The sequence below is a fragment of the Equus asinus genome, chromosome 1 (genome assembly GCF_041296235.1).
Source record: "Equus asinus isolate D_3611 breed Donkey chromosome 1, EquAss-T2T_v2, whole genome shotgun sequence".
Lineage (NCBI taxonomy): Eukaryota > Metazoa > Chordata > Mammalia > Perissodactyla > Equidae > Equus > Equus asinus.
Genome location: NC_091790.1, coordinates 24,820,520 through 24,845,305, shown reverse-complemented (window position 1 = coordinate 24,845,305; position 24,786 = coordinate 24,820,520). Strand labels below are relative to the sequence as shown.

Genomic DNA, 24,786 nt, shown 5'->3' with positions numbered 1-24,786 from the left:
GTGGCTGCTTACACACGCCCTAAGTGTGCAAGCGAGGAACAGCCAAACCCAGCAGACCCAGCCCTCCCGTGCCACATGTGCGCGGTGAGAAGCGTCTGCTAAGCTAAACTCGCACCATGGACCACTCACTCCTTCCGTCATCCCTTCGCCCTCCCTCCTAGTGCTCTGTTCCTTTTCTGCACCTTATCTTTCTTTATGGCATGCATCACTGTCCCACATCATCTGTCTTTACTTAATTACTTATACTGTTTACTTAATTGTTTAACCAAATGTAAGCTCCATGCGGGCAGGGGTTTGTCATTATTTCATTGACTGTTGGACAAGCCCTGCGGATGAGAGGACAAAGGTGGACCACCTCCCAGGTCGTGCCTGTGCCAACACGAAACAGGCTGGACACACACACAGGAGCCAATACAACAGGGTAGTTCCCACAATGAAGCAGGAGTCGCTCTGGCTGAAGGTGCTGGAATAAGACCATGAGCATCCGCCCAGCAGAGAGCCAGAATTCTTCCCAAGATGTTTACCATGGAGCTAAAGACCTGGCACTAAAAATGCTAATGTATTTCCCCAAAGATTATTCTGATAACAAAAAAAGGACAAGAAAGAGCTGTTTCCACTGCCACCTAAACTGGCTTTTCTGTACTTCATTTCTGCTTATTTCTCTAGCAACACACTCAAGCTCCTGGAGTCAGGGCAACCAGCCAGCACCAGACTCCTGCACTGGGTCTGAACTGCCAACCCCAGAACAGGACTCACAAGGAAAACTCGAGGCACGCTCTCCTTGGCGAGGGCTGAGCCACCACCATGAGGGACGCTGCCCAAAAAAACTGACTTTGCAGGACCTCAGGCTCCCCGTACCTGGGCAGTGGATGAGGACCCTCGTGGCATACCCCGCATGGCCAACAGCAGCTCACTGCAACATCAGCTCGGGCCGGGAAGGACTTGTTGAAAACGCCACCCTGGGTAAACGCACAGCCGCAGACACTCAGCCCAGCAGAGCGTATTCCTTCCAAATTCCAGCTGGTTAGCCGTGTCACACTGCTTAAGGAGGGCGTCATATAAAAGAGGAGATACTCGAACATCCAGCAGAAGGCTGTGGCCTTGTGTTGCTGTAACAACAGGGCTGCTTACTCTACAGAGAGCTCATTACTGCCATCCTGCACCCAGGGGAGCCACCACGGCTCCCTGGGGACCCTTGGAATATCGAGACATGCACGAGGATTTGACGACATCTTTACACATCTGGCTGATTTGTATGCCGTCCTCTGCACCCAGCTGCTGCAAGCGGTTCTCCGTCTCCCCTCCTTACCTTTTTCACTCATATGACCCAAACTACACACCAGACCGACATCAGGCAGGCCTTGGCCTCCCACTCGGTGCACGGCCCCTCTTCCTTCACAGCAGAAATACAGGGTGAGAAAACGGGAGATTGAGAGGGACGTTAGAGTTTTGACTATTTCCCTTTTCCTACCAGCTTCTGGCACTCTCCGAAGGTCCATCTTCCCCATCACCCACCGAGTGTGGCACTGGGGCCCGGAGACATCACCGCGATTGCAAGTCTGCATCTCTCTCCAGGTCCCCTGAGTGCCTGAATTTCTGGAGGTGGTCCCGTAACCCTCCATCCAGGAATAAACACTACAGCACCGGGCATGGCTGCTCCCTCTCACACAGCACCTCACAATCACGAAATGCCATCACCAACCTGCATCTTCCTTTTTATAAAGTCTCTGAGGACACGCACCCCTGCAGATGCGGCGGCTTCCTGAGCCCCACGGCGGGGTCCCTCACCCTCAGCCGGGGGGGGCGAAGGCCTCTGATCACGGCCACCGCCCTGCCTGCCGCACTGCCGGCCAGTCGTGGGCCATGGTGGCCACCGATGGGAATGCTGGGAAGCTTGGCAACTGCTGCCACCGGCCTGGGAGAAGAGCCACACGGCCCAGAGAGGGCCCTCTGGTGTAATTAGGATCCCAGGGGAATCTTCCTCCTTTCAAAACACGGTGTCTATGGCGACAGGATGCTGAAAGAATAGTGCTGGGTCTTCTGCCCCCGTGGAGGGCTGAAGCAGCAGGTCAAGTGGAGCAGGGCCAGAGGGCAGAGAGGCGCACACCAGGGCTCACATCATGGCCCTCAGGGTGGAAGACCGGCCCAGAGAGCCTTGGGGACAGTGGCATCCTCGTGCCTGGCTCAGACATGACTGTGTCTCCTTAAAGGCAAGACACAAGCAAACACCTGGGGAGAGCGCTGGGAGGGGTCCAGCTCTTTATTAATCCTGTGGGCTGTGCTCCATGCCCACTTGCAGAAGGAAGCAGGAGTGGTCACCCCGATTCACTCAGTGACAGGAGCCTGCACTGTGGCTCCAGCTGGAGACTGTGGACGCAGGAGCTGCAGGACTGAGGCCATCCCTCCTAAACCCCTGAGGCCACAGCATCCTCCCGGCACAGGGAGTGCTGTCTGCCCTCTGCCTTCCTCCTCAGTGCACGTCGCTGTATGAGTCAGCTAGGGCTGCGTAACAAATACCGCAGACTGGGTGTGATGCTCAGACAGCAGACATGTATTCCCTCACAGTCCTGGAGGTGGGAAGTCTGAGATCCAGGTGTCGTCAGGGTTGGTTTCTCCTCAGGCCTCTCTCCTTGGCCTTCTCCCTGTGTCCTCACATGTCTGTGTCCTCGTCTCCTCTTCTTACAAGGACAGCAGTCATATGGGATCAATGCCCACCCTAATGATGTCATTTAAATTTAACCACTTCTTTAAAGGTCCTCATCTCCAAATACGGTCACAATCTGAAGTCCTTGGGCATTAGGACTCCAGTATGTGAATTTTGGAGGACACCGTTCAGCCCCTACCAATGACTGAATCCCAAACGCTGGGTTTCTACCAGCATCCTTCAGAGAACAAGGGGGCACAGTGACAGGCCCAGGACTGCCGGTGGAAGTACAACAAGCTCCCAGCCCTGTGTGGACAGCGCTTTTCTATCTACCTTGGCCCGGTGGACTTTCACGTCTGCCAAAAACCCTCTAGCACATCACTGCATAACAGGATTATCAAAATGTGGGGGTTATAATCCATCATCTCTACAGCAACTGACGACTCAGAAAATAGAGAGTAATTTGCAAAGGAGCCGTCGGGTCTGAGGGCATGTTCACGGTGTCACTGCAATTGTCCAGGAAGGATGCTGAGAACCAAGTGCAGAATGTCACACACCACGGCTCGGGGCGCCCTCTCCCCTCCCTCCATCCCTCAGGCTCAGAGCCAGCAGTCCACTTTGCGTCTCTACTGATTGCTGATATCGTGGCTATCGGTACACATTTCTTTTTGCCCTTGCTGACCTCCTGCCTCAACAACTTTTCTTTGGATGCTCATTTCAGTAAAGAAGACAGTGACCTGTAAGTGGCATGTGGCTCTGAACATGTGCAGACCAGCCCGAAGATGCTGCTCCCCTCAGCGGGAGAGGCAACCATAGGACAAGAAGAGCAATGGTCTGGGAGCCAAAAAGTGTGGGTTCTCAGAGCTCCTATGCCAGCCAGTAGTGATCAGATCCAAAGGCATCTTTGAGTCTAATTCCCATCTTTAAATCGAGGGTACCACCTGACTCCAGGCACGAGACTGTGAGGAGTGCTCAACAATAATCGCAAAATGATGGAGTTGAAGACCTCTTAGGGGCTGTCTAGTTCACGCGCTTGCACACTGAGAACGTTCCACAACATCCCTCACCGATGCACATCCGCGTGTCCTTGAGCTCTTAGGGATGGGAGCCCGTCTCTTCAGAATGACAATCCTGAGCCACTCTAATTGCTGGACCGCTTCATCACAGGGTAGACAGGGCAGATGCCCAGTGCGAGCTCACGTTGGCTCCACCCGAGGTTAGAGTTCCCATCTGGCTGGGGTTCTTTGTTGCAAACTCAGGCTCCCTAATCAAGGGTGGCAGGCAGCCTCCTCTGGCAGCCTTAAAGAGGCTCTCGGCACTCTGCAGCCACATGCAAGGAGGAGAGCACTGGTGTCCTGATGCGGGGTGATGCCCAGGGTGTATTGTTGATGGGAAAAGGCGTTATGCAGAAAAGCATGCATGGGGGGCTACCGCGACTTATGGACTCTTGTCAATGCAGGAACTGTCCCTAAAGAGACACGGGAAAGTGGAGGCATGGCCGTTTGTTGACGGGAGGCCGCGGTGCTGGTGGACGGGGCGGGAGAGAGTTACCTTAACATGGAAGGAGCTCTTTAGATGAAGAGCTGCATAACCCGGCCACTCCTTTCTTAGAAGAAGCCTCAGCAATAAAGTCAGGGGTCCCCGGTGGGCACGGGGTCTTCAGATCTTCCAGATGCTCATCCTCACACCCACCAGCACTAGCACAAAGTCGTGAGATGAGAAAAGGCTAAATTTTGAATAATCGCTAACTAATATTCCCGCAGCATTTACCCTACGCCAGAAGCCGTGTCAGCAGCTTGCACACGTGACCCCATCAGAACCTGGCCACACCCCGAGAGGAGGGGACCTTTCACCCAGGAAGATGGTGAGGCGTTCCAGCCGGTGGAGCCCAGCCTGAGGCAGAGGTGTGGTCTGCCTGGGCGGCCTGGGCCACCTCCCTCCCCTGCATCTTGCCGATTTTCAGCTGCCGCCTGGCCTGCCTGGAGTTGCATCTATGACTTGCTTCTCTCTCCATTCTAGGCTTTACAGGTAAAGGCAGGAAGAAAAACGAAGAGGCAGGTACAGAGGCTGGGACACAGCAGTGTTGAGAGCAGAAGGGCCAGAGGGTTCCGAGTCCGGCTTCAGGAGCCGAGGGGCGGCGGTGGCCCCGCCCAGGCCCAGCAACCCTGAGTGGTGACCAGATGAGGGAACTCCCCCGAGCCCCTCTCTTCAACCAGAGACCATGACTCCATCCACCACAGGCTTTTTGCCTGTTCTGGGGAGACGTCAGTGGGTGGGCATGTAGGGCTCCAAAACGCTGGCCACCTTCCCTGCCATCCCCTCTGCAGCCTCTTTCCTGGCAGGTAAATGCTGGCCAGGTGCCCCTCCCTCCAGGACCTGGGACCCACCTGTTCTTGCCACGGACTTTGAGGCCCCACCTTCCTTCCCCCACTCCTATGTGCACACACACGCACACACACCTGTGACCTCCCCACCCGCATTCACTCTCTCCACACCCCACATGTGCATGGCTCCCTCCTCTTCCCCAGACACCCCGATTTTTGGCTTCATCGGGGCTCTGTCCTCCCAGCACAGCCTCCTCCTGACCACATCGCTTCTCTTTGTCCCTTCGCTGTCCCCATGCGCTGTGACACAGCTTCGCATATACGGTCGTCTCCCTGTCTAGACGGTCAGCAGATGAGGCAGCCACCCTGCTGTGTTCCCAGCGTGTCGTCGGGCCCGGAACAAGCCAGTCTACAGCGTAATGGAGAGCCTCGCTGACCGGGCCTTGCCACGACGGCCTCATTCCTGGTGTTTAGGAAGGGCATGGACGATGCGCATTTCCTGTCGCCTTGTGCCTCGAGCTGTGAATTGGTGTGAAGCAACAGAAGCTGGAAATCTGGAAAATCTAAGCCCTTCCTCTTTGAGACCTCCCTCATGCTGTGTTGGACGGAGCATCTTCAGAGAGAAAAGCACAGCTCTGTCGGGGACAAAGTCTATTTGCCTTAAAAGGCAGGGCCGCAGCCTGGCCACACATAAAAATGGGAATGGTCCTGCCTGCCCCTGCCAAAGGCTGCACGTTAACACTCACACAGCTGCTGCAGCCAGGGTTACGACGGCCCCCTGGGGTCAGCGGGGACACAACAGAGAGCTGAGATGTGACAGCAGCGTTTCTGCAAGTCAGCAGGTGGCTTTGCTAACCCCACGCTGCCCTGAAAACTTGAGAGATGTGACTTCAGAGCTGCCTGTTATCCTTCTGAGGTGTGCAGAGACCGGCCCCCTCTGGCCTCTGAGTTCTGGAGGGTCCCACAGGCTAAGGGCCTGATGAATTGCAGGGAAGAGAAGTGCCTGGTCCCCGTGTCGGCCACACCAGTCATGGGGACGTTTTCTCTAGGTTTGCTGGCTGCGGTCTGTTCCGATGCAGGAGATCGTCAAGCCCCTGCCTGTAACTCTCAAAGGGGAAGCCTGTAGACAGGACAGGCCCGCCTGCTTCAGGGCCTGTCCCCGGGGAGAACTGCCCTTCAGTGACAGATAGATGATGACAGGGGCACAGGGACAAGGATCCTCCCTCCTGCTGGACTAGATGTTGTGGCAACCTGAGTCCATGGGAACAGCCAGGGGCCACCATGTGGAGCCCGGGAACAACCCCACCCAAGCAGGGAGTCTGCAGAGAAGGGTCTGAGCGAGCATCTCTGAGCTCTGAATCAAGGTCTTTCTGAATTTTGAGTTTGTGAACTTACAGATTCCCATTTTTTTGCTCAAGGCGGTAGGATCGAAATTTGTATCACTAGTGGATTCTAACGCTTAGTCAGTTTTGAGATTTTATGCAAAATCAAACAGACACACACGCTCCTGGAAATCTTCAGAACAAACAGAACATTCTTCATGACTAGTCAAAGAAAATCTTGAAAGGCAGAAGCCAGTGTTCCCATGAGAAAGGGACCCTGAAGATCAGAGACGGGCAAGACCAGGCAGGGTCTGTGGATTTTCTGATTCATCTCTTTCTTCCCATCCAGTCTAAAGAGTATTTAATCTGGACCAGGGTGTCGATGTCTTTAAAATCTTGCTGCAAAGCCTACATCAATGGCTCAGGTGCATTTATTAGAAGTTACATAAAATCAATGTCTATTATTTTAAATAACGACTTTGTTTCTAACTAGTTTAGTTACTGATAACCTGTGATCCTCCAGACAGGGGCCAGCCTAGCAAACTGGGCAGTAGGGCCACCACCCAAGGTCGTGGGTTAACAGAATGGAAACTTCATGCAGAGGAGACGGCCTCCGGATTGCAAGTCTGAGCACACCACGACTGTTGAAAGGAAGGCAGGCGCAGGCCACTTTCTCAATTCTCTGGCCGTTGTCCTGAATCCTCCCCAATGGATGTTTGCCCATCACAGTATGAAGGAAACAGCTCAGAAGCAGGTAGCTGTAACCACAGGCCTGGCCCCCGCTCTGCCACTCACTCCTCCTCTGACCTTGGGCAAGGCATTCCAACTTCTCAGACCCTCAGTCTCTTCATCTAGAAAATGAAGTGGATGGGCTGTGTGATTCCTAAGACCCCCTCCAGTTCCCAAATCATATGAGCGCCTCTTCGTAACCTGCAACGCAGAAAATCTGTGTTCCTGTACTTGTCAAGGAACCCAAACTCAGGGCCACGAAATTCTAACCAAAGGTATGGATTCCCTCTCCAAAGTGAGAGAGCTGTCTGAGGGGGTGGCATCCCCGAATATTTGAATATTGAATTTTGAATATTTGAATATTGAAGATGGCTTCAAAGGTCCTTGGGTGAAGTCCGCCCTGCAGACAGCTGTCTGAGTGGACCACAGAGAGCAGACTTCTGATAGATCTGCTTTTCTGCTTTGTATTTTGGTGTTGTCCCCTCAAGCCTACAATTCAGGACATCACAAAAAAAATGCTACTAAGAAATGCGCTATACTCACCGGAGGCCACTGTTGGGGATATTGTCCATTGCTTTTTACACGGTGCCCTCTTTGGGAGGACCTGCGGGAGACCCTTCTTTCTGGGCTCAGGGACAGAAAGAGACGTGTTCATCTGAACAACTGCTTTTTGGTTTTTGTGAGTTTTGCTTTTTTTTAATCTTACGCTGACCCACTCCTTGGGAAGCCAGCAATCTCAGAATCAGACCCGTGGCCCACCATCTGCAAGCACGCTGGACCTTCTGACCTCCACTCGGGGTACTGATGTCATGCGCAGCTTCAGATTCGCATTTTCTACCTTTTTTCCTTCACCTCAACACATGCACTTACTTGTTTTTAATCTCTTAATTCTTTTTCTTTTTTTTAAAGATTGCAACCTGAGCTAACATCTGTTGCCAATCTTCTTTGTTTTTCCTCCTTCTTCTCCCCAAACCCCTCAGTACTTAGTTGTATATTCTAGTTGTGGGTCCTTCTGGTTGTGCTGTGTGGGACACCACCTTAGCATGGCCTGATGAGTGATGCCATGTCTGCACCCAGGATTCAAACCCAAGACACGCTGGGCCACCGAAGCGGAGCACGTGAACTTAACCACTCGGCCACAGGACTGGCCCCTCTTACTTATTTCTTAATCTCACACTGAAACCATTTGTTAACTTTACTGAAGTCTGTAGGAGTAGGAAGGAGGATCCAGAAGGACACAGTCCACGGATGTGATGTTCACTTACATCATTTACATGAGGACCACGGTGGGCACCTTGGCAGACTCAAGCACTGGGCAGGTAAGGGCCGGGATTCAGGGGGTGGGATTTCTACGTGTCAATCTGTCTGTGCTTCTAGAAGCGGACATGCCCCTTGTTTCTGAATACCTCAGTTTTCTTAACCCGAAAAGTAGAAGGAAACAACTTTCACTTACTCTATAAAATCATTGGAAATATTATTTTAGGGGTTACTTTAAGGGGAAACATAAATTTACCTTAAAATTATACTTTATGCATAAAGATCTACAAATATAGGAATATTTATTAACCACAAATGTGCATATAACTAAGCACATACACCCTTAGAGACATTTACTAAACAAGAGAATCAGAACACTTCTTGCTTTACCTAAAAAAAAAAATTATATGCACGTAACTGGAAAGTCACAGATTTTCTTCAGAAAATATAAGACTCACAAATCCTATACTCATGGGTATGTCAGTGATTTTTAAATCCCTGTATTTCATACTTCTCCTTTTTAAGGAGAGTTATGTGAGATATAATTCAAAGTAATTTCTCTAACACACCCAACAAACAGATGGTAGGAGCTATTCTGCATGACCTGGTTTGGACCGTAATCTGATACATACTTACTGCATATGAAAATAATGTGTTTGAATGATTTAACTTAAAATTGAGCAAACTGGGGGGGGGGGGCGAGAGAAATGGGACAGTTACACTTTAATGGGTATAGATTTCTGTTTGGGGAAATGAAAGAGTTCTGGAGATGGATGGTGGTGATGGCTGCACAGCAATGTGATGTCCTTAACGCCACTGAACTTAACCTTGAAAATGGTTACAATGGTCAATTTTATGTTGTATATATTTTTACTACAATGAAAAAGTTTTTAAAAAGCAAAACAGAATTTTTAACGGCAAACTGCTAAATCTGATTCCCTTCGCCTAAAACTTCACCTTTCGGCAAAAGTTTCAATAATCAACTATGTCACATTTTCTTCCCTTTGCTTCTAAAATTGCAGGAAAATGACCCGAGTGGCCCCATTCTCCTTGATTGTGAAAATACACGTGAGAGCAATAACATTAGATTCATCTCGGCTGTAACACACCCTCAAAAACAGGACAGATTAAAAACAACGACAGCTTTAACTGGAGTTGGTGACCTGCTCTTTGCATCCACCTGTGACCTGAGACACTTTAACATCTAAGGATGCACAGAATCTCACCTCACCCCAGAAAACAACTTGTGAACTTGTCCCTCACTGGCCAAGACCCATCACGTTTGCAGCTTCCCAGCAATAAATAAAAATGATCAAAACATCCCCAGGATCCCCACTTGAAGCGCCAGAGCTCTCCCCTACCTTCCTGAGGAACAGTTTCTGCAGTTTCCTGCGCGGCAGCCTGATCATCGTTTATCCGCGGCAGCCCAGGGGCCGGGTCCGCTGGCGTTTGAGCCATGGCGCGCCGCCCCTTCTGTTATCAGCTCCCAGCAGCCGGCACCCGCGGGCGTCACCGGCAGCATCTCCCGGCGCATCTTCCCGCCCGCGCATCTTCCCGCCCTCGTCGCGCCCCTTTCTGCTCAGCGGCAGCAAGAGATCCCGGCAAAAGAGTCTGCACTCCGCTTCCCGCGCACCCGCGCCAGCCTGGGAGATGCAGATGTCCGGCTGCAGACGGAACCTGAGCCCTGCAAACTCGCCACTGTGGAAAGGGGAAAGGAGGGGAAAACCCAGCCTTCAGGTTGTCCACTCCTCCTGATCTAAATGCAAAGTTACAGACACGGCTCTGAGTCCTAACAGACTTCCGAATCTGTCATGTGGAACAAGTCAAATGTTCAAAACTGGGAGACACTCCAAGGGGGGTGGGGGGCAAACCTGCCAACCGCCAGAGCAGGAAAAGGCACCCTCCCTCATTCTTCTTACCTGTCGTGTACACTGAGAGGAGGGGACAACAGGAGGTGAATAAATAAAAATGGTTGCTTTTTATTTAGGTGGCACTGGGTCAACTAACGCACACCGATTATAGGATCGCATTATCCATTGTATTACTGCTTTGAAAAATGCCTCCACCACAGACACACATGCACACACCTGTACATGCACACGCATACACACAACTCTTATGCATGCACATGTGCACACGCAGGTACACACTCTCCCACACAGACACGCTTCTTCTCTCCAACTAACCACTACAGGCTAACTTGGAGTATGTCCCATGTGGGTAATCGAAACACCTGCATTGCCTTCCTTGTGAAAACTGAGCTCGCATGTTTCCTCCAGAACAATCGGCCTCTTTCTGGCTGTCACTTGCATCCAGCCTTGCCTTGGTGCAGCCAGAAGCATGCAAAGTTTAGCAGGAAAGCAACCTTTGAGCGTAGAGCAGGAGGTCAGAGCGGGACCTGTGACACTGGTCAAGAGTTTCCCTTTTTATTTTATTTCAAGCTCCTTGTTAGTATATAAATAGGATTCTCCTCTGAAGACATAAAGAGGCAACATGAAAAGTCTACCACCTAATAGTCAGCTTTTCGGTGGCGGATAATGGAAGTCGTGGTTATGGATGTGGGTGTGGAAATAAGTTGGTATAAAAATATAGGACATGAAAAGAAGGAATCAAAGACAAAGAGAAGGGGCTGGCCCCGTGGCCGAGTGGTTAAGTTCGCATGCTCTGCTTCGGCGGCCCAGGGTTTTGCTGGTTTGGACCCTGGGCGCAGACCTGGCACCACTCATCAAGCCATGCTGAGGTGGCGTCCGGCATCCCACAACTAGAAGGCCTACCTAGGATATACAACTATGTACTGGGGAGCTTAGGGTAGAAGAAGAAAAAAGAAATAGATTGGCAACAGATGTTAGCTCAGGTGCCAATCTTTAAAAAAAAAAAAAAAGACAAAGAGGAAATTCAAGACTGAAATGGAGAGAAATTGCCATGATTTAGGGCAGTGCATGTGACAGAGGGAGGGCCCCGTCCATCTCTTCCTCGTGCTAAAATGTAAAAATAAAGAGTATGCCTTTTCCAATCAAATGAAAGTAGTTGAAGGATCATTGTCATTTCTCAAGTGGCTGCTATTCCGGGAAGTCTTTTCTACCAAAACAACTTCCATTCGCTGAGTGGCTTCTGGAGCACATATGCTGCGGGTTCTCATTCTTGAATGGCAGAATTGGTTAATACGCATTTATCCACGTAAATGTCGTATTTGTGAGTAAGTGTGCATGTATGCAAATACACATACACACGTGTTTCAGACAAAGCACATAAGAGGGTTTGGGGCAGAGTAATTAGTAGGTCAGCCCTTTGTGGGAGGGCATCCTAAGGTAGAATTTTTATTAATCATACTTTCCATGAGAAAAACTTTTTTAGGAACCTATAATATAGGACTTTTAAAAACATGTTCCATACATCGACCATTATATACGCATTTTTTTTCTATTCCGGAGCCACGGGTAATTAATACATTCTAAAGCAGAACGATCATTCAGAGACCAAATTATGGCCACAGAGGAATATACCTCTGTTTTTAAAACTCTCCCAATTACTTTTTGCTCCTGAAAGCTGGCACAAAATAGTAACATAGAGAAATTAATAGAACTAATATTCTCCCTATTCTCACTGAACTTCTTATGGCTTCTTTTGTTTCGGTCTAGGCGGTCCCTGCACATTTCAGTCTTAAATTCTCCCTTTGCCAAAGCACTGGAAGCTTAAAAAGAATTCCAGTTCTATTCCTTTTCCGTAAAATTAATCCGTCTCACCCCTTTGAAAAGTTCTGGATCTCAAAATCTGTATGCAGTCTTTCACAGAAATAAGCAATCCCTCTTGGGAACACCCTTCGTCACTAACAGAGGACTCAGCTGGCACTATGGACACGGCCAGGACCCCATCCTGTCCTCTCGTAGGGGCTGCTGTCATGGGCATTGAGAACATTGTAAAAAGAGAAGTTTATGCTGCTGCAAATCCTACCCCATGGTATTTCTGAGTTATTGAAGGAGGACGATATAAAATATTTTCCTTAAAACCTGGGCTCTTATGGTCCTTCCTGGGTATTTTGTTTTTATTATTTTAATAGTCCTTCGCTTTAGCAAAAGACTACAGTATCTGCGCTTGATTGAAACTTAGAATCTTTTACTGAACTTTTGTCTGAAAGGCGGATGTTGGGGCTCTGGTATTATCTCAAATACACAGGAATACAAATGGAAAGCTTACTTATTTTCACCATCTGTAACCTATTTAACCCCTTGAAAAAGATGCTTATCTCACGTGGGGAATTTTCACAGCACAACCAACATCCGTTCAACTCGGGAATGGTTATTTCGAGAGAGGAGAGTGGGCTTACTTAGGGGAACAAACATTTTCTTAGACTATTTTCCACAAGGAATAAAATTAAAGGCTTCTTGAGAAATTGCTTAAACATTTACTTCTAAGGGTGCATCTAGCTGGTCTACCACCTAAAAGAAGAAAGCCCAAGAATTAAACAAGAAGCATCAGAGCAATCTCAAAAACAAGCCCCGGGGCCGGCCCGGTGGTACAGCAGTTAAGTGTACACGTTCTGCTTCAGCGGCCCAGGGTTTGCCAGTTCGGATCCCGGGTGCGGACATGGTGCCATTTGTTAAGCCATGCTGTGGCAGGTGTCCCACATATAAAGTAGAGGAAAATGGGCACGGATATTAGCTCAGGGCCAGTCTTCCTCATCAAAAAGAGGAGGATTGGCAGCAGATGTTAGCTCAGGGCTAATCTTCCTCAAAAAAAAAAAAAAAAAAAAGCAAGAGCCCCCCCCAGGGGCCAGCCCAGTGGCATAGTGGTTGGGTTCATGCACTCCACTTTGGCAGCCCAGGGTTTGCAAGTTCGGATCCCCGGCATGGACCTACACATTGCTTGTCAAGCCATGCTGTGGCAACATCCCACATAAAATAGAGGAAGATGGGCACAGATGTTAGCTCAGCAACAATCTTCCTCAAGCACAAAGAGGAAGATTGGCAACAGATGTTAGCTCAGGGCCGATCTTCCCCACCAAAAAAACAGAAACAAAAAACAAGCTTCCCCAAAGCGTTGTGTTGAACGTGAGGGCGATAAGATGATTTCTCAGAATAGAGCCTCCAGCAGCTGGTCTGGCTGTAATAATGAGGCACATGAGGGGTGCTCTGTCTTTCTTGGCAATAGGACACTAGCCTGGGTTAGGTTAACACAAGCCACAGGAACCCTCAAAAACAGTTCAGCCAAAAACGTCATCTTTCCTGCACCACGCATTTTGTCAAATTGCTTGAAACAGTCCCATGACCATTCTTGTTCCCTGTCATCATCGGGCGGCAGTGTGCGTCAGTACAGAACGAGAGAAACAGACGCAGCGAGTCTGGATCATCCTGACCTAACGTTATCAGGCCTTTTGTAGGAGTATTTTGAGTTCTTCTAACTGTGACTCAATTCAAAGTTCCACAGGAATCGAAAAGCAATTATCTAAGGCTTAGCGCTCTTGAAAACACATTAGTAAAATAGATCCGGTCTTTGTTCTTTGGCTAAATAGCCGCCATGTTAGATCTGGTGGCCTTGCCATAGAAACCTCTCATTTTTAGTGGGATTCAAATGCAGGTGTATGTAAGTATATGAACTGAATGTTGTCATGGTGACCGTGGCAAGAAATTGCCTTTTATTTTGTGCCATGGAACATCGTTATGACCACCTAGCCAGGGTGGTCATCTTCCAAATATGCATTAAAAAGAAATGATTTTGAAAAACAGCTATCACGATGTATCGGCCACTGATTTAAAGGAACTGCTCTTGTCCCATGTCGGGCTCCTGTCCTCCAGCAGCCGAACCAAAATGCCCGCACAGTTGGGCCCAAGAAATGAACAACCACCGCCACGGCAGAAAGCATCCGTTTCGTGTTTCCGTCTGATATCGTAACGCCAACCTTGAAGCACTAACACGTCTTCCTCTGTAGAACCTAGAATTTCATGTCTCTGCATCCCATAGCATCAGAGAGAGCATCTTGGACCTGCGGTGTCCAGGACAACACGATGTGTTCACTACGTTCTTCCTCTTCCCGGGCCCAAGCAAGGAGGCCGGGTGTGGTTAGCTTGGTACCACCTGGCTGAGTCCTCGCTGCTGGGAACAGGAGGGGAAGGGACATGAGGAGGGCACAGGTTATGCAGCCCCCGTGCCAGCCCTGTGTTTGGAACAAAGAGCCCCAGGATGGTGGCCTCGCCAGACAGAAACAGCCCGGAGCTCCCAGCCCCCTGGACTTCTGAGGGTGGCTGCCGAGGACAGCCACCTAGCTTGGTGACCTTGGGAGGAAAAAGTGAGCCCTGTTGTGGGAAGGCCCTGCCATCGGGTGTTTATCGGTGGCACGAAACGAGGTCGTCTGTCCCATCTGGACTAAGACAAGTGGTGGGAACATTACAGATGGATCGTCCGGCTTCACAGAAGGCAAGCGAGGGCCAAAGAGGCCACGCAGCAGAGTGCCAGGAGAGTTACGTCCCCCACACTGCCCCCTCAGACTCCCCTCATTCCCACAGCCCACCTGCTCAGCCCCAGATGTGTGTTACAGTCATTGTTCTTGATCACTTTACCATGTTGGCCTAATCTCTGAGTGCTCCAAAGGTAATAGTGTGCATGAGTGTGCATAGGAGAATGGGGGGGGTGGGGGTCACAATAGGTCCTAAATTCCCCCATAGACCTCTCCTAGCACCCGGCACATGGTATATGTAAAGACTTTTTTTTTTTTTTTTTGGTGAGGAAGATTGTCACTGAGCTGACATCTGTGCCAATCTTCCTCCACTATTTGTATGTGGGACACTGCCACAGCATGGCTTGATGAGAGGTATGCAGGTCCGTGGCCGGGAGCTGAACCTGTGTACCCTGAGCTGCCAAAGCAGAGCATGTGAACTTAACCATTACACCACTGGGCCGGCCCCAAGACATTTTTTGAAAGGAAAGCATCCTTGGGGAAGTTGCCTCCTCTCCCCACATTACAGCTGGTCCTCATCACTCAGGTATCATGCACCAGGACTAGGAGCTGGTATTGGGGTCCTCCATCCATCTACTCCTGTCCTGAGAAACTTGCTCAGCCTCTAGTAAAAATCCATCAGCTTCTACAGAGGAAAAGCAGCTCTTTGCTGTTCCATCCGCTCCTGTGACTTCCAGGCACAAACAGGAAAATGGAGCAATCATGACCCCCCCAAGCTTTTCTCGGGGGACACCAGCCCCCAGGCTGTGAATTGCAGACCGGAGGACACAGAGGATACTGTGAATTGCTGGAGAGCACATGGCACACAAATGTTGTGTCCCATGCACGTGTGATGCTTGCAAATATGAAAACCATCGTGATGAATAAAACTTACCTTTAGAATTGCAGGATTCATGCAGCTTTCCTCGATGCATGGATAACAAAAATACAACTACTATGATGTGGGATCTCTGATTTATTATGATGATTATTATTTTAAACCAGGAGTCTCATATTAAAAAACCTTTGAGATTCACTCACTTACAAATCCCGGGAACAGGAACAGGATCATAGGAAGAAACTGATTTCCAGGCTCAGCTGAGCCCTGTTTGATGCTATTTTCTTAGTATGGAAAAGCAAGACCAAGAATAACTTTAAATTCTCTCTAAGTCATCAAAGGGTTATATGAAGAGAACGTGGGGTCAGCCCCATGGCCGAGTGGTTAAGTTTGCGTGCTCCACTTTGGCCCAGGGTTTTGCTGGTTCAGATCCTGGGTGCGGACCCAACACCACTCATCAGGCCACGCTGAGGCAGCATCCCACGTAGCACAACCAGAAGGACCTACAACTAGAATATACAACTACTTACTGGGGGCTTTAGGGGAAAGAAGAAAAAATAATTTAAAAAGGATTGGCAACAGATGTTAGCTCAGGGCCAATCTTTAGGGAAAAAAAAGACAGAGAACGTAAAAATGTTATTTACTCCTGCCAAAGAAATTACAGGAGAAAACTATCTTTGATTTCAGCAAATGTCTATATCACAGCATCATAATTGCACTAAGACCCCAGACCCAGGCTGTCCCAGATTCAGGTCCAGCTCCATCCCTTAGCTGTGTGACCTTGAATGGTTACCTGCCTCAGTGTCCTCAACTGTAAGATGGGGATAGTAGCAATGATAGTGCCTACTTCATAGGTAATTAAAAAAAAACGGCTGTGTTTAACTTTTAGTAGATCATAAAAGATAGCCATAATTTTCTATAGCTCTTTTTCTTTTTTCCTGAGACCATAACTTGGAAAATGCTGGCCTGAGTTGGAACAGAGGGTGTGAGATGTTGAGCCGGCATTTATAAAAGAGAATTTAGAGAACATCCCACTTGTTTGACAGACAGGAGCTAAGTAAGCATCCCCTTCTCGTTCTAGCACGACTCCGGGTGAATTACCTCACTTTTCTGACCTTCATTTCCTCGTCTGGGAAATGCGGGAACAACAAGAAAGAAATAGTTACCACGTAATAAAGTCAACTGGGACAATGGCAGGTCCCCAGCAATCATCAGTTCTTCTCCTGAGAAGTGAAAGGAGCTGATGGGAAGTCAGTCGGCTGTCCCTTCCCAGTGACACAGTTCTGAATGCCTGTTAAAAATAAGCAAAGTGCTTCCTCCTTCTTTGGGTTCACTGGAGGTCAATGTCATCATGGCTCTCATTATGATCTAAGAAACTCACAAGGTGAATTACAAATTTCAAACAGAAAGTTCCCTTTGGGCTGCTTGGGTGTATAATGATGATGACGACATCTTTCATGCTGCATAGTAAATTGCAATGACTTGTCAATTAAGGAACTCAGTACTTCCTTTTGTGCCATTTGTCACTAAATGCCACCAGATTTCATCTTTAATTGGCAAAATTACTCAAGATATGAGAGTTATTTACATATTACTAAACCCAAGACATCTGTAATAAATCATCACTCAATAATTATAGTTATTTTTAATATTTTTAGGATGAGTTGAGCCCTAACTAATTTTAATTTCTTAAAAACAATTATGGTACAGGTAGCTTAGATTTCTTTAGGAGTTGTAGTAAAGTGTGAAAAAGAAGAAAAAGAAAATCACCTGTGATCCCAGAACTTAATGAAAAGCCTTGGGAATTTTGGGGTTTTTTTTGTATAAATCTTGTCTCTTTTTGTTTGAGAATTGGGAAGTAGGTTATAGCTAAATATGAAAAATTTAGGGTCAATTTTTTCCCCCCAAAAGTTAATGTTTGGCTTTTCTCCAGCTCTCCTGAAAGGAAATTTAAAAGTACGACCTCAATCAAAGGATTTTCTTACCTCAAAACTTGCCGCTGAACACTCAACCAGTTTTTCCTGAAGCGCTCCACAGCCTTGCAGCGCCTGTCCAATCATTAAATGTTAGAAGACTGTGTTTGTCTTTTTTGTGATTATTCAAAGAGGGAATTTTTAAAAAAGGCACAGAGCTTGCAGTTGTGCTCCTTTTAGTTATAAGCTGCCCCGTCTGTCCCAGAACCTTCCCCATGGAAGTCCACCCACCCTTGTGGCCCTCTGCGGTCCTGATGTGACTTTCCCCACCACCCCGGGACCCCTCTATGCCTTGTTTCCCAGGCCGAGGTCTCTGAGGGGTGGGAGTGCTTCCTCTGCATATCTGGGCACCACACAGGTGTCTACAGTAAGTCATTGTGGGGAGAATAGATGAAGAGGCCTTAACTGGGAGCCCAGGCGGCAGGTGGGGACAGCTCAGCTACTCTGCATAGAAACCCAACTCCATGGGAGAATTTTCATCCCTGAAAACAGATGGATAAACCAGAGTTCCTTATTTTATTCTCTATGCTTCACGCCTTTTTCAATGTCACCTATCGCCTTCACATTATCAACACCATCAAAGAGAAAACTACGTCTGTGAATACCACTTCATATGCTTCAGGAGTCAAAGCAGAGGCCAGGAAAGATCTGATGAAAAAGACAAAGGAAAACAGAAAAGTCAGCCTTGTTCAGAGGCGCCAAAGGTTCAGAATCAAGCTGGTCCAGGGTTGGGGAGATTGCAGCTCAGTTAGAAGAAAGCAAAACAGAAAGGAGAACTAGCTCGTGTTTCAATTTCAAAACTCTAATCTGAAAGCCAGTTCTGTGACTCCACCAGGGGCCGCGTGTTACAAGGCAGCCTCTGGGCTGGGCTGCCACTCGCCAAGAATTTGCAAAAAGAAGCTGGACAGGGTTAGCAGTCAACCAGTTTTGGGGAGTGAATTCACGTTCCACGCACATCAGCATTTTAACTCTCTAAGTTTCTTTTCAAATGATAAAGTTTGAGTCATCACGTTATTTTATTTGCATATCAACGTATCTTGCAAAAGAACAGATTGTTTCACAAACTAAGAATTAAAACAACTCCAAAACACACCCAACACAAATAAACACGCACAGACGCCCCGACGTCAGGCAGGCAGTCGACAAGCGCCTGTCGGCACATCCCATGTTCTCGCGCTCTGGGCTCAAGACTGAGAGGTATTTTTCGCTCTTTACCAGGACTGTATGGTCTGCCTTTGCTTCTCCACTTAAAGCTGCATGCAACCCTGCCCTCTGGCACCACACCACAGTGATCAGGAGCGGCCACACTCCTCTGCCCCACACAGCTGGATGTCTGAGGGAGAAACAGTTTTTTGTTTATTAGAGTCCCATGGAATCAACAGATCACCAAGCAACGCAACTGCATAGAGACGGTCATGTGTGTTCATTCTGATGCAGTAAGAAAAGAGGAAACACAACAGCCCTTAATGGGGCAGTAATGGCTCTAAGTCGGCTGCCCCCACTGTTCTGTCAAGGTCCGGGCCTTGGATGAAAGAAAACATCCCCGCCTTGGATTTTCAAGCTCCTTTGTTTCCTTTTTAAATTACTTTTTATAAAATTAAATAAAGAGTGAAACCATAATAGAGAAAGAGGGAATTCAATTAGCTGTCCAACTGGAAGCGTCTTGTAGATATCAAATGTATAAAAGACGGCTTATGGCTGGGCTTGCCGTCTCGGCAGCCTCTGTGACATTGCCAGTAAGATATTACAACATTTCTTATCAAAGTTGGAGTAGCACCTGCTTATGCCCCAGCAGCTACATCTGCATTAGGATTTTAAACAGAAGACTCTGTAATCCTCTCACTTGGTATCACAACCTGTTTAGCACAGACCTGTGCACAGAGAGGGAGAGCACTGCAGAGGAAAAGGGGGACTTGGAACTCGCTGCTATCTTACTGCGTTTCCATACTTTCAGAGAGTTCCCAGGTGACGCTCTGTGAGGTCTGATTTGTGTTTTTTTCATCCTGAACATATGAAGGGGCTCCTGCCATCAAATTCAAGGTGAATCTGAAAACACAGCTGGGGACCAGAGGTGACTAGGCTGGCAGCAGCTGCTGCATATTGTTCTGGGGCTCTCCCGGAGCATGGACCGAGGATTCGATGGGGAAGCAGGGCCTGATAGAAACGACCGCTCTCCTTGGAAGGCTTTCCGGCTCTCACCATGGCTCTTATTGGTAACACCCTTGTAGGACTGGTCATCGATTTCTGAGGGGTGATTCACAAATGACAACCGCACGTGTATCACACACCCAGTACTCAGTTCCCATCACCCACCGGGCACATTCTTGTTCCATTTGCCTACGTTCACTTCTACCACCAAGAAAAGAGAAACGTACGCAGTATTGAAACTGCATTCTTGTTCCAAGCGGCCAGTCTAAACGTGGATTATGACGACATATAGAATAATGAAACTTTTTATCTTTCCAGGAGACACAGTTCCTCACACGGCGTATAAAGCCAAATAAAGTTTTGCTGAGAATCACCGACTAGAGCTTACCTATTTTTTCTTGAACAGTTTATAAACCAGACTGAAAGAAGTTATGAGAAAAGAGTGAAAAGACGATTTCCTGCCACCACAAGATGCTTTGCTCTCTGAGTTTATTTAAATTAGGGAGAAATTCAAAATAGCATTCAGACATTCATCTAGTCGCTTAGCTAAAATAATTGGAACCACCTGGAGATGTTGTATGGCGATAAGTCAGTTATCATTAACCTTCATTTCTACTGACACAATTTTTACGTCTAATAAGGAAATCAAATTCATACAAGATAATGGTATCGAGAAACTCTTTTTTTCAACCAAATTACTGTTCAGCTGTTAATAAAAATATATTCAGACCCAGGGGCCAGCCCGGTGGCATAGTGGTTAAGTTTGTGTGCTCTGCTTCGGCAGCCCAGGGTTCACAGATTCGGATCCTGGGCGCAGCCCTAGCCCCGCTTGTAAGCCATGCTGTGGTGGCATTCCACATAAAATAGAGGAAGATTAGCACAGATGTTAACTCAGGGCCAGTCTTCCTCACCAAAAAAAAAAAAAAAAATTCAGATCCAGACAGGAGTTCCGCAAGTATGTAAAAAGTAAAACAGTGGAATTCAGTGATAAGCATTGTTTGCATGGATGTTAGCAATCAACCATTAGAAAAGCAAGACGGACATTCTCGGAAGTGGCTTCCTTCCCTCTGGGACTGCAGGCTCCTGGAACCAGCAGAGACTCTGCATAGCTCCCGGAATTTACAGACCCCCCGAGGAGTACTGAGGAGACATCACTTCTCTGTGCAGCTCCCCACCTGCACAGGTTAGTAGCAACCAGAATGTACTTTGACACATTCACATAAACTAAAGAAGCCTGAGCAGAACCAAGGTTTCAAACGACCTGTTTGGTATCTCTATGGAACAGGCCCACTGCACCTGCTGTGCGTGCTCTGAACAGTTAGCCCCGATAATGACAGATGCCATGGCTTCCCGAGGACACGTAGCATCATGACTTGTGGGAGCCAGAAGAAACAAAACACCCATAAAACTACCTTATGAAATGTCTTATTTCTATTGCAAGTCAAACCACATAGCTGCTTGGAATATTACGAGAACTCTACCTCAATCTGTAATGATGCATTTTAGGCCTAATTCCGAGCAAAGCTTCCGAGGAGAACCTGAACTTTGCCTGCAGTAGGTTCTCAGAGCCGCCTGGCCACCAACTTGCAAATCCCACAGGCAGACACAGCCGGGGCCAGCCCCACTCCCGACCTTGTCTCACTTGGAGTTCTCATCTGCTGTTTACAGCTCCAGCTAACTGTGAAGGCACTTGAGAGAGTTTTGAAAGGAATATTGCACGTAGAATCATATATATTATATCCCCAAAGAGCCGCAAATGCAGAATAAAACAATCTTAATGGCAAGCAGCAGGACTTTCTCAGTTTAGCGCACAAGGGAGACCCCTGCTGTACACAGACGGTATTGCACAACTCAAGGCATTTCTCTGTTTCACCCAGAACGTCAGATAATTTCAATTTCACTGTATCGGGCTCCGCGCTTCTAAACGCACGCCACGGCTGGCCCTGCTGGACCGTAGGCGGCATGAAACAACCGAAGAAACCGAGAAAAGACTTCACGTTTGACATTGTTTTTAAAATGAAACTCATCTTCGCATAGAGAAAAATAAACCGATGCGAGGATTTCTTACCTCTGTGGGAGCGGCGGGTTTTGTCTCAGACGAGGTCACGTCACTCTTGCCCTGTGGAAGCAGAAATAAGGAATCTCTGTAAGCGTCAGGACGTCATTGATGGTGAGCAGCTTCATCAGGAGGACGGTTACACAGACACTCACCAAGACTTGGAATTTTTTGCTTCTAAACATTAATCTCCACATGGTTTTAAACACTTTGAGGAGTTTCTCTAGCTTTCAGGAAGCCCTTTGGTAAACGCCCGAAGAAGGGAACTTGCAAACTTTTGTGCAACTTTTACAATTCAGCCAAAGGAAGTGATGGTGTTCCCTTTACCAACCTCAAAATGCAACCAGAAAAAAAAAAAAAAGGACACTTGTTTTATCTTCAGATGCACAGTATTTAACGAATTAGCTGTGCTTATCACTAATGGCGCTGGGCAAATGTTTTAAGGTGACTTCTAGGCTCCCCATGATACAGAAGATATTCATTCCAGCTATAGGAGAGCAAAGAAGTTAACGGGTAAACACACTGACATCCACCTCATTAAACGTCCAGTCATCTTCAGCCAGAGGAGCTTGAGCCCAGAAACGCCCCCGTCTAGGACTCCCTTTTTCTTTGTCTGCCTCTCTTTGGCCAGAATAAGATTTTGAAGTAACTTGACGATTTTACTTAGCAATGTGGTGTTAAGATCTCAAGCACAGAAAGCATGGCTGCCCCTTATTTCCGCACACCCAATATTGTAGGGGCTAGCTTTTCATTTTCTGCTTTATTCCTCCTCATTTCTCTTCTGTTCTCTGCTCCTTGGCTCATCTCCACTGAAAAGTCAGAGATGAAGAAAGAGGCCATACGTCAAATTAATCTCTTTCTCCTCTTACTAACATTTGTGGTTCAAGGGTCAGAAGAGAGAAAGAATTCCAGACATACAGCGAGCATCCATGGGTCTTTGCCCCTAACACCCTCTCCCTTCTCGGCGAATAGTACGTTTCGTTCTGTGGGAAGTGAATTCCACGGGGTCCAGGTGAGGATGGCCGGGCCACGATCCCCCATCACCCCAGGCAGGGGCGTGACTCACTCTCTGGGCCCAGTGCCCGCTCAGAGAGGGCATGAAACTCACAGCAGGTGAGGCCTGCCCGGGGCTGACCCAGCGGCCCTCTCTGGACCCATGGCCAGCTTTGCAGCTGCTCTGAGCCTGGGGTGTATGCCTCAGAAATGTGCCTGCCTGAGGACAGAATCAGAGATGGAGAGTCAGTGTCAGATGGACAGTGTTCGCACGTGGTGGTCCTCACCCTAGCCTTCTCAAACCCCCAAGACTATACACACAGGTTAGTCAGTGTTCGGGGGCCCTCCCTGAAAAAGACAGGGGGTGATATTTTGCATATTCTCTCATTTAGAATCACAAACCCTCTTCTCATTTTCTGGGCCTCCTACTTTGCAAATAAGATTCAGGGAATTAAACAGAGGAATCGGAAATCCCTTAGACATGAAATGATGATTCGCCCACCGTCCTGTCACCTGCCATTCTCTCCACCCCACACAACCCCTTCTCTCCCTCCTAACTGTCCTTCACCACCATGCCCTCTACTTCGGGGTCAGCGGTGGGGTTCAGCAACCCAGCCAAATGTGGGCGGGCAGGGAGCCAGGATCTTTCAGCTCCGAGGGTGAAGTCCCAGGTCCTTATGATTCCATTCCAACCCTGGGCGTGAGTGGAGAGGATTCCCCTTCTGGATCCCGGAGCACGGGATTCTGGCAGGTGGGGAAGAGGATGGAGAAGACAGTGAGGGAGGAAGAGGATAACAGAAAGGATGCTGATACTTCCCGGGGACACCCTCACACAGGTTTTCCATCACAGGGGGAGCCAGGCCAAGCAGGACATTCCTGACTCTGCATCAGTGCACTTGTAGCCCCATCCTGTCCCCTGTCCCCATCCTGTGGGATACCTGCAACCGCATTCGTATCAAAATACGTCCAACCCGATTTTGGTACCATCGTGGCTAGCTCCTCCAGGGAACAAACCAAAGTGGAGATGACCTAACACACTTGGCACAAACGGATGGCTCTCCAGGTATATTCTGAGGAACGAAACTTGTCCAACTCGCTGTGGAAAATAAACGCGCACAGGCAAGGAAATATTTTTCTGTTTTATAGATTTGAAATAAAACATCAGAAATTTCTAGACAAATCACCAGTCACCATTTTGGGGAAAAAAATGCAGATTGAGTATTTTTGTAAAGCTCTAGAAAGCCATCACGTGCCACAGGACTAATGCGAAAGGCACACGCCGCAGTGTTGATGGCGTCTGGGATTTCTAGTCTGGGTGACCAAGCTTTATTTGCTGCTTGGGGGTGCTTTAATATTAGCCTTCATGTCTATAAAGCTGACAATCCAATTTTATGATGCAAAAGGGGTCTGGCTAGCTCCCAGAGTCTCTGTTTACTGGACCAAGGGGAATCTTGCAGACTTTGTGCACAGTCCTCGAAAGCCACATCTAGATAGGTCAGCACTACTTGAAAATCTACAAATACTTGATACTTTCCAGCCCTGATTTGGTTGGAGTATTGCTATTGTGTTTAATCAACAAACGTGCTCAGAACTGCTCACTGTTGGTCCTGGAGAGAGCTGTGGCTCACGCTCCTCCCTCGTTCCCACCCCCGAGCCGAGGCTGATGAACTCTCAGGAGATTCGACAGCAACGAAGGCCGAGCTCAGGCTCTTGAGCAGCTGACCAGAGTTCGTTTCCGGGCCCCAGATGTTGGGCAAGTCACTTAACCACTCGACCTCGATTTCCTCATTTGAAAAGTTGAAGCAAGGCGGTACCTGTCTTACCGGGGAGCTGGGAGAAACCAGCTGCTTCGTGTTAGGCACCCAGCATGCAGTAGCCCTCAGCTGATGTTGGCCATACCGATGATGTAGGATCATGAAGGGGTTCCCCAAGCTGGAGCAGGATAGAGGGACCCCAAGACATCCAGCCCTTCCTTGAGAACACTGGCATCTGTGTTTCCCATCTGTGATTGCTTAGGTATTGACGAGATGTCTAAATAGACTGAACTGTCCTTTATTTCTGACTCAGATCCA

The 24,786-nt window shown here is 48.3% G+C and overlaps 1 protein-coding gene across 3 annotated transcripts in view; it reads right to left on the bottom strand.

Annotated features, from left to right (window-relative positions):
- The window catches only part of RPS6KA2 (ribosomal protein S6 kinase A2), a 366,717-nt gene that overhangs the window by 288,191 nt on the left and 53,740 nt on the right, over positions 1-24,786 (bottom strand). Inside the window, exons 1-2 of one of the 3 annotated variants that reach the window (XM_070517702.1) lie at positions 21,877-21,999; positions 21,734-21,784 (exon numbers count right to left, since the gene is read on the bottom strand). In XM_070517702.1, the coding sequence (XP_070373803.1) occupies positions 21,734-21,784; positions 21,877-21,918 (93 nt within the window). In that variant the 5' untranslated portion in view covers positions 21,919-21,999. Of the gene's footprint in view, positions 1-9,637; positions 9,750-21,733; positions 21,785-21,876; positions 22,000-24,786 lie in introns of those variants that run through there. The other 2 variants (XM_070517829.1, XM_070517789.1) reach the window with 2 other exon arrangements.